Source organism: Galeopterus variegatus, unplaced genomic scaffold (genome assembly GCF_000696425.1).
Source record: "Galeopterus variegatus unplaced genomic scaffold, G_variegatus-3.0.2 Scaffold5395, whole genome shotgun sequence".
In the NCBI taxonomy this organism is placed as follows: Eukaryota; Metazoa; Chordata; class Mammalia; order Dermoptera; family Cynocephalidae; genus Galeopterus; species Galeopterus variegatus.
Window position 1 is genome coordinate 124,748 of NW_007731506.1, and position 8,774 is coordinate 133,521.

Here is an 8,774-nt window from a genome sequence, read left to right on the forward strand (position 1 = left end):
GACACTTCAGAGCAGTTCTCTCTGTGCACCAGCCCTGGAGGGAAGGCAGCAGGGCCCGCAGCGGTCAGCAGTGTGCCTGGGTCACTCAGTATCAGGCAGCAAGTCCATGTCCATATCTCAGGGTCCAGCACTCACCCCCTGGGTGCCCGGGACCCTTGGCCAGTCCTGTCCACAGGCCATGTCCCATCCTCTGGCTGAAGCTGTCCACGTACCACAGCCCTGTCGCCTGGCACCCTGTGGCTGCCGGGAGGTGCCTGGGAGCTGCACACATCTGGTTCTCAGTCCTCCACCTGGGCCAAGCTGGCTGCTAAAGGCAGTGCCAATCCCAGCAAACAGCACAGCCTGGAGGCAGTCATATGTGGGGGGTTCTCGGGGGCAGCCCTGCCAGGACAGACAGCCTGAGGGTGAGGACGTTGTGGTGGGAACCTGGGGGCTGCACCTGGAAGAGGAAGGCTTCCCTGTGAGCTCCACTCCCACAGCCATGGGAGGCACCATCACGCCCCTGCTCAGCGCCCCCAGAGAACCACACTGGGTCCCTCTGCCGGCCATGCCATGCACTTCCCAGAGGTTGCTGCAGAGGTGTCCGAGGGCAGGCATGGCTGCAGAGGTGCTCTGGGCCTTATCTGGAAACTGGGGTGCAAGTGGGCAGTTGGGACCCAGAGGTGGACCTCACCAGTGCCTCAGCAGCGATGGGTTGAAGCCTTCTTATCAGACCAACTGGTCAGCTGCATCTCAGCCTCCAAGGACTGAGCAATGTCTCTCCGCAGCAGGACACAGATGCCCCGGGGTGACAGAGCTGCAGAGCAGACTGCAGCAGCTGGTGCACCCTGGCAACCCTTCTTTGACCAAGCAGGGGGCTCCAGGTGCTGAGGACCTGGGGCCCCTCCAGGAGGCCCCCTGTGGCTCCCAGCCTGGCCCTTGCCCTGGCTCTGGACAGCCTATGAGCTTCTGTCCCTGAACACACAGGTGGGCTCTTTCTCTGAGTCCTTGCTGTGTTTCAGGTCATGCTTGGGAGTGCCCGTCTGACCCCAGACATGCACTGGCCCCAGAATAATAAAAAGACGATCAGAGTGGGTGATGTGCAAAAGAAAAACAGAGACCAACACACACAGGAATCTGATGAGATCTCATTTGTGACCAAGGAAATATTTAAATAACAGAGATACTGTCTCCTATCGCCCAACTGTCAAAAATTACAAAATCGGAAGAAGCCTCCTTACGGGCTGTGGGGCCCAGAGTTCTCACACCTGGGTTTGGGGTGGAGGCCGCTGTACCCTGGGCACTGGGGGGGGGGGGCTGGCCCTGCCTCCAGGGGCCGTTGGGCAACACTCAGCGAAACCGTTAACAGCACGTGCATCTTTTGACCTGGCAATTCCACATTTAAGAATCTATCTCAGGGAAGTAATCGGACAAACGCTTAGTTTCAGACAGGACTTCGCAGAATTGCTCATAACAACACTCACTAGAATGTGCCGAGGTTTACCGCGTCTACACGGCTTCATAAATGCCGTTTATCTGTATTGTCACCATAAAGCTTTGACACAACCATATAAGGTAGACACTATCATTCCCACTTTACAGACAAGGAAACTGAGGCTCAGGGAGGTGAAGTGACTTGCTGGAGCTCACACAGCTACTAAGTCTTGGTGTTGGGGTGGACCAGGCTCCCAGACACAGCTCCCATGGCTCCTTCAGTCCCATCTGTTCCTCTCAGGGTTCCGGATGGTTCCCAAGGGCTCCCATCCTGCCCCAGGCCAGACAGTAACATCCTCCGTCTGCTCCAATGAGGCCCGCCTCCTCTTCCACCTCCCCGTTGTTCCTGTTCTAGGGAGCAGCTCAGGTCCCCCTCCTGAGAAAGGCCTTCCCAGGGACCCCACCCAAGGAGCTCGCCCCCTTACCCTGCCTCTGTTCCCTGCACAGGATTTAAATTTGCCAGCTACCGGGCTGGCCCCGTGGTGCACTCGAGAGAGTGTGGTGCTGGGAGTGCAGCGACGCTCCTGCCACGGGTTTGGATCCTATATAGGACTGGCCGGTGCGCTCACTGGCTGAGCGCGGTGTGGGCGACACCACACCAAGGGTTGTGATCCCCTTACCAGTCACGAAAAAAAAAAAAAAAAAAAAAAAAAAAAAATTTGCCAGCTACCAGTACCGGCTTCCCTTCCCACACCAATCCTGGCCTGGGCTCCAGCTGCACTGGAGTTCATGCCCAAGTTCCACAGGTGGATGGGGTTCCAGGGAACGTGTGTGGCCTTATCCACACACACAGCCAGGTGAGTTCCTGAGACACCTTTTTAAACACCCATTCAATCAGGGGTGTCTGCTTGCAGGCCCAGCACCCAGCCCGTGCACACACGTGGGCCCATGCACACCCCACCCAGCACCAGGTAGGGCCAGGCCCCACCCTGCCTTTCCCCTAAACTTGTGGTGGGTGACCTCAGGGTCCCACCCACTCTCCTCCAGCTCTTACACACATGCACATGCTGTACACGCCTGGTACATCATACATGGCATGCACAGGTGCACATGCACACTCAGCACATGTCTGGGGCCCCTGGTCAGCATCCTCCATGCACGTGCGTCTGGGACATGCTCGGATGGACTTTCCCATTTCAGAGAAACCCTGGATTATCTGTTGGGGAAGCAGAAGTGCCACCTCCCCTAGGGCTGTCAGCAACTGGGGCAGAGCCTGCAAACCCCCGCATCCTTGGGAAGCAGGACAAGAAAGCTCAGGGGAGACTTTATGACTCCATCATGAAGCCCTCCCAGGAGATGAGAAGTCACAACACAGCACAACTTCTGCCACACCAGGACTGTCATAAGTAGGTTTACGCATTAATTAAGACCCAGATGCAACAACAGGCTGACACGCCCACATGGTGGGTGAATGAGTCCAGCACACTGGAGGCTGCTGGGTGTGAAGACACAGATGACACCCACGGCCAGGTGCTCAGACAGAAGCCGGAATCCTAGTGGGCACCCCACCTGGCCCCCTTCCCACTAACTTCAATCCTCCTGAGCTGCTGCTGTAGCTGCCCCTGGGCCATGGGCAGACCCTGAGTTCCCTCCGGCCCCCCAGGCTGGGAAGCTGTCCAGCTGTCCCTCCTGCTGGCCAGGGCTGGGCTGTACTGTGGGGTGGGGTGGGCTGTCCCTGTGCCTCCCTGCTGAACCACAGCAGCACGACTACCATATCCAGCACCTATAGAAGACAGAGACGCAGTCAAGGCCTGCGGGGGAGCAGAGCCGGGCCCCAAGGCCACCGGACTCCAGGGTCCAGGTTATGACCGAGCTGCTTTGTGACCCCCATCCGCCCAGAAGCCTAGTGCAGGAATCTGCTCGGAGAACTGCCCCTCCCACCCGGCCGCTCTGCCTGAGAAGGCTCGTCCTTTGCACTGAAGCCCACCTCCCTGAGATGCTAGCCTTGGTTTCACCCAGGGGTCTGCTGCCTGCCACCCAGGCCAAGCCTAGGTCCTGCTCCCTCCCCCAGCCTGACCTTCCCTGGTTGGGGGGGCCCTCATCCAGCCTGGTGTTTCCTGGGGGGATCTTCATCCACCCGCACCTTCCTCATCCAGACTGCATGACATCCCCCCTGGCCCTGACAGCTGCTCCACCTGCAGTGTGACAGTGAGCCTCTGCAGGGACAGAGGCCAGCTCAAACCAAAGGGGAGGAGGGGCTGTCTTGGGTGGGCAGGCAGTGCCAGGTAGAGCTGCAGGTGTTGGGGGGATCAAGCCCAGACCCTGAGGACACAGCTCCTGCCTCCTCTGGACCAGGCGGTGAGGCCAGGCAGGTGATGAGCTCAGAGCCAAATGGCCAGGGAGGGCAGCACCCTCTAGTTGGGCCACTAGTCCATGAAGATGACAGAAATCCAAGAGCCCTCTTGGAATAGGTTGCTCTATGCGTGACAAACACCACCTGGCTGATCCTTCAGCGTGGTCCCATGGGAGGTCCAGGCTGCACCCATTTCTCAAGGACATGGCCAAGTGACCGCTCACCCCTATGGATACCAGGCCAGTGCTGTCCCCAAGCCTTGGTGCTTTGGCTGGGAGCCTCCCCACCTGAGCCTGGTCCCTCACCAGAAACAGCCTGAAAGACTGCCTGCTCCACCCCTCGTTTTACATACAGGGAAACTGAGTCCCACCGAGGAAATGGTCAGCAGCAGCACCTGGCCTTAAACCTAGGCCTCCCACCTTTCAGGTGTGCTCAGCCACCCCTTTCTCTGACCTCAGAACAGCCCAAGACAAAGCAAAAGCCAAAGGAAGGGATCTGACCAGCTGAGGAGGGACTGGCACAGGGCAGGGCAGCCTGTGTCCAGGGTCTCCTGGAGCCTGGCTCTTGGCAGACGGTCGGGGAGAGGGCAGGCAGGACCAGGACCCTGGGGCAAGTCCGCATTGGCGTTTGCACTGCTCTGCTCTTCCTGGGCCCTCCACCAGCGCTGTCCTGTGTCCTCTGAACTTGTCACCTAGTTGGGCAGGAGCCCAGCAGAATCCCAAGACATGGCACAGGGCACTTGTGCCCAGGCCACCCGGAAGCCCTTCTCAGTTGACCCTCTCCTCACAGGGATGTACCAAGGGGGACCCCAAAAGAGAAGGGACCAGCCCAAAATTGCCAAGCTCCTGGAACCCGGGACTCCAGCCCTCCGACCATGCTCCGGCAGCCACTCACACCCCACTTCCCAGTGGGTGGCTCTTCCTGGGAAGGCTTGCCCTGGAAGACCCCCTACTGTCTGGGCACCTTTGCCCTGTGCCCCATCTGGGCCCAGCGCTGTCACCCCCACGCAGGAAAGATGACCCCTCCCCAGGCTCGGCCACAGGGTCTGGGAGGCGCTGCGGTCCTCTCCCTCCGTCAGACAGGGTCCCCCAGCTTCGCGGGCCGCCTGCCCAGGCCCCCGGAGTTTGCTCAGAGGCCCCATCTAAAGCTCAACTTCGCGCTCAGGGACAGGACCGAGGGACTGAAGCGGCTTGTTGGCTTGTTCGTTTCAGTAAGTGGGCCCCCGCCCTGAGGGCGCCCCTGTTCCCCACGCAGTCGGAGAGGGCGCTAGCGGGTCCCAGGGATGAGGGGCCCCGGGATAAGGGCCCTGCAGGGTGCGGGGCTCTGGGGGTGCCGGTAGCCCCTACCGGGGTCTCCCAGCGCAGGGAAGGGCGCGCAGACGTACCTCGGGGTGCAGCAGCCATCGTCAAACTGGAAGGTGCAATTGGTGTAGCCCCCGCCCCGCGCCCCCCGGCAGATGCCCCCGGGCTGCGCGCCCCGTCGGGGAGCGGCTCGGACCCGGATCCGAGGCAGAAGCCAGTCGGGAGCCACCGCCGACTTCTTTCCTCGTTTCGCCTCAAACATATTTTTCCCCTCAGATCAGGGAGGAAAAAAGCCGGATCCAGGGCTGGGGACAGGGCGCTTGTCCTCGCGCCCCCTGCCGCTGCGCTGGGCCCAGGCTGGGGACAGGGCGGGGGGCGGGGACTCACCCGCATCCCCACCCGGGGACCGCCTCCACCGCGGCGCTTGGAGCTCGCGTGACCCCGGAAAACTGGAGGGGCACTCCCATGGCTAGACAACCCCGAGCGCCGCCGGGGGCCTCCACGGTGGGATGGGGCTCAGTCCTGCAGGGGCCTCCGCGGGGCGCAGGGGGCGCTGGCCCTTCGTGTTTGGGGTCCCCGCCCTGGGCCCGGATCCATCAGGCAGAAACCTGCACGGCGACCCCCAGGCGAAGCGCGCAGGCGTCTGAACGTGCGCGCCACACACACTGCGGAGGACCCCGCGGGGCCGGGCCTGGGGGCACCATCTAGACCTCACAGTGGTGGGGACTGAGCGCGCCTGACCCATGCCCGCCCGCGCCCCGCTCTCTCCACCCCCGCATGCTCACAGCACCTTTCAAACAGCTAGTGAGGAGGGGCCCCACCCTCAGGTGCTGCAGCCCAATGACTCAAGGTTAAGTCCGGTGAGCAGAGGGTCTCGCTGCACACCCCCTCCCCCACGCATACTCGCCATGCATGAGGTGCCCTGGCCCAGGGGGCTGCAGGGAGAGCCTCTGGGGGGCCTCGAGTTCTATCCCCGGCGCTCAGGAGCCTTTGTTGGTCTGCAGTGCCGCCCAGACCCCTCACTGGACCAGGACGGTGGCAATAGGGATAGGAGAGAAGACAGAGAGAGGCAGAGACACAGACACAGAGACAGAGAGACAGGCAGAGACAGAACACACAGAGTGACAGACAGAGACAGAGAGAGGAAGCAGAGAGGGACTGGGGACTCAGACAGGGGTGGAGGTAGCTGAGACATCAACCCATGCATTTTTTCTCAAAGCCTTGGGTGCCAACCCAGCCTGCTGCATGGAGGGGAGGGCATGGTCAGTATGCGGGGCTCCCCTAGGCAGAGCTGGACCAGGGCCGATCTGAGGGCGCATGGTGTGTACTTCATGGTCCTCACACCCCCAGGGTCTCTCCTGAGGCCCCTCCATGTTTGCCTCCAGGAGACAGCAGGCTGAACACAGATGCTTTGGGGGCTGGGGTCGGGGGAACTTGGACGAGATCTAGGCTGCTCTGAAGTCCCCATAAGGGGTGTAGCCTGTGTCCCCCACCCAGCTCACGGACAGTGGCGCATCTTGGGGGCTTTTTTCCCCTGGGTCCCAAGAGAGAGAGATGCTGAAGCTGGGATCCCACCACCCTTGGCTGGGTGCCACCCTCAGCAGGATGGTGGCCTTTCTGCCAGAACTCTCACCTGATTAGCAGCTGTGTGTGCCACTCTGCAGGCCGGTCCCGCCTCCGGAACTCACATCACCACTTAGAGGGCACATTGCCTGCGTGTGTTGCCAGCCATTCAACAGGAGCCCCGCAAGCCGATCGATTACAGATAATTATATGCGTTGTCAGCAGTAGGAGGGTCTGACAAGCTTGGCGTCATTTCTGAGGGCTTTACGGAAACCCAAAGTTGGCTCCATTCTGCCATGGTAGAACCAAGCCCCAGAACGCCAGCCTGTCCATCCCTCCCCAGCCAGGCGCAGGGAGGAGATAGGGCCTACGGCCCTGACCTCCAGCCGGGCTGAGTGGGGTCTCTGCTGCAGTCCCCTCCTCCTGCGCCCCTACAGGCACCCCGTCCAGTCTGCTCTGCTGGGTCTGTCCGTGGTACTGCCTTTCCAATGTCAGGGAGATGCCCTCCCCTCACATCCCCACAAATGCAAGGGCCTCACACTTGCTGGCACAACTTAATGTCCCCAAGCCTTTCTTGGCTCCATTGCACAACCCCCGCAGAAAACAGAAACCAGCCCCAGGCAGAGTGACACGGCCACATGGGCGCTGGAGCTGCCACTTCCGTCTGGCAGGCTGGCCTGGCCCTGAGCCTAGTGGAAACTGGCCCCCTTGCTCCTTGACCCAGCCTCAGGCCCCCTCCCCATCCTTCTCCCTGACCCCCTGCCTGACCCCCTCCCTCAATTCCAGGCCACAACCCCGTCAAGACTTTGTCTCTTCTCCTACGTGGCCTGATGCCATGTACCCACATCACCACGCCTGCTGGTCCTCCTCGACATCTGACCTGCAGCCCTGGCCAACCCGCTGCCTCCTCAGGCTGCCTGGGCCACAAGCGGCACCTTCACGTCACATGACATCCATCTGCAGCAGGCCTAGGTGCCGCTCCTGCCACCTTCTACTCACTTCTGGCTGATAACAGTCCCATCACCCAAAGTCCCACACAGAGCACCAGCCCAGAGTCCCACCTTCTCGTCCTCTAGCCCCGTCCCACATCCTGCACTCTGGGCAGATGCCCCCTACTGCGGTAGCACCAGCCACAGATCCCTCTTGCGCCCTTCCAAGGGAAGGATCTGTGCCCCGCTCGGCAACACAAGGCTGAGCTGTGTGCGGCCTTCCCCAGCCACTGTCCCCCACATGAGCCCAGGGACGTCCTCCCACCTGAAATACAGTCTCAGCACCCACCCTTCTCCACGCGCTGCTCTCCCCTAGCCGCCCACCTCCGTGAAAGAGGACGTCCCCGCTCTCCCATTCTTTCTTCGACTCGTCCTGTCTGTCATTCACCCAACACATTTACTGAAGGACATTTGCAAACCCAGCACCAAAGCGGCGCTATGAGATTCAGGGAGGAGATGAGCAGAGACCAGGGGCCACTCGCAGGGAGCATTCCGAGTGTGGATCTACGGGAGCTTCTCCCCAAAGCTGTTGGAGTCCGGGGGTCTGAGGATGTGGAGCTGGGGCTGAACCCAGCGAGTGAGGGCCAGGCCCGGGGTATGCGGAAGGCCTGGGCAGGGCCGGGTTGTGCGGGTGCGCTGGGAGGGCAGGGCGCCTCCTGTCTCCGGGTGACCCAGCAGGGTGGGTGGCGGCACTGCACTCACGCCGGAAGGGGGAAGGGCACGCCTGGAGGATGCTGGATCAGGTGGCCACCCTCCACCCCTCCCCTAACTCACCCGAGGCCCACGACCTTGGCTAAACAATGCTCGGACCAGCCTCCCGACTCCCAAGTCAGCTGTGAGCTCTTTGAGGACAGGGCCGGTCTCCACATCGCTCAAGGGGCACCCAAGGGTGGGCAGGAGGACAGAGATCACGCCTGAGTGGGAAATGAGCAGACGCCAGGAAGGGCAAGGGCACGGGTGGGGTCCCGACGCTGAGTCCCCCCACCCCCACCCCATCCCACTGGCACTTTCCGGCAACTTCTCTGTGGGAGGAGCCTTGCCGCACGTGGACCACGCAGGGCACGGGGCGGGTGCACGTGGGGTGGGAGGCACGTGTTGGGGGTGTGGCGTTGGTGGGAGGCACGTGGTGGGGGTGGGGCACACGGTGGGGGCTGG

At 61.7% G+C, this 8,774-nt stretch overlaps 2 protein-coding genes across 2 annotated transcripts in view; one reads left to right on the forward strand and one right to left on the reverse strand.

Annotated features, from left to right (window-relative positions):
• Nucleotides 1-5,460, reverse strand: part of LOC103604782 (potassium channel subfamily T member 1-like) — an 89,641-nt gene extending 84,181 nt beyond the window's left edge. Inside the window, 3 exon segments of the mRNA XM_008589353.1 lie at nucleotides 5,151-5,235; nucleotides 5,238-5,256; nucleotides 5,455-5,460. Of these exon segments, the coding sequence (XP_008587575.1) occupies nucleotides 5,151-5,235; nucleotides 5,238-5,256; nucleotides 5,455-5,460 (110 nt within the window).
• Nucleotides 5,461-5,975: 515 nt separating this feature from the next.
• Nucleotides 5,976-8,774, forward strand: part of SOHLH1 (spermatogenesis and oogenesis specific basic helix-loop-helix 1) — a 10,982-nt gene continuing 8,183 nt past the window's right edge. The window contains exons 1-2 of the mRNA XM_008589354.1: nucleotides 5,976-6,102; nucleotides 7,417-7,561. Of these exons, the coding sequence (XP_008587576.1) occupies nucleotides 5,976-6,102; nucleotides 7,417-7,561 (272 nt within the window). The remainder of the gene's footprint in view (nucleotides 6,103-7,416; nucleotides 7,562-8,774) is intronic.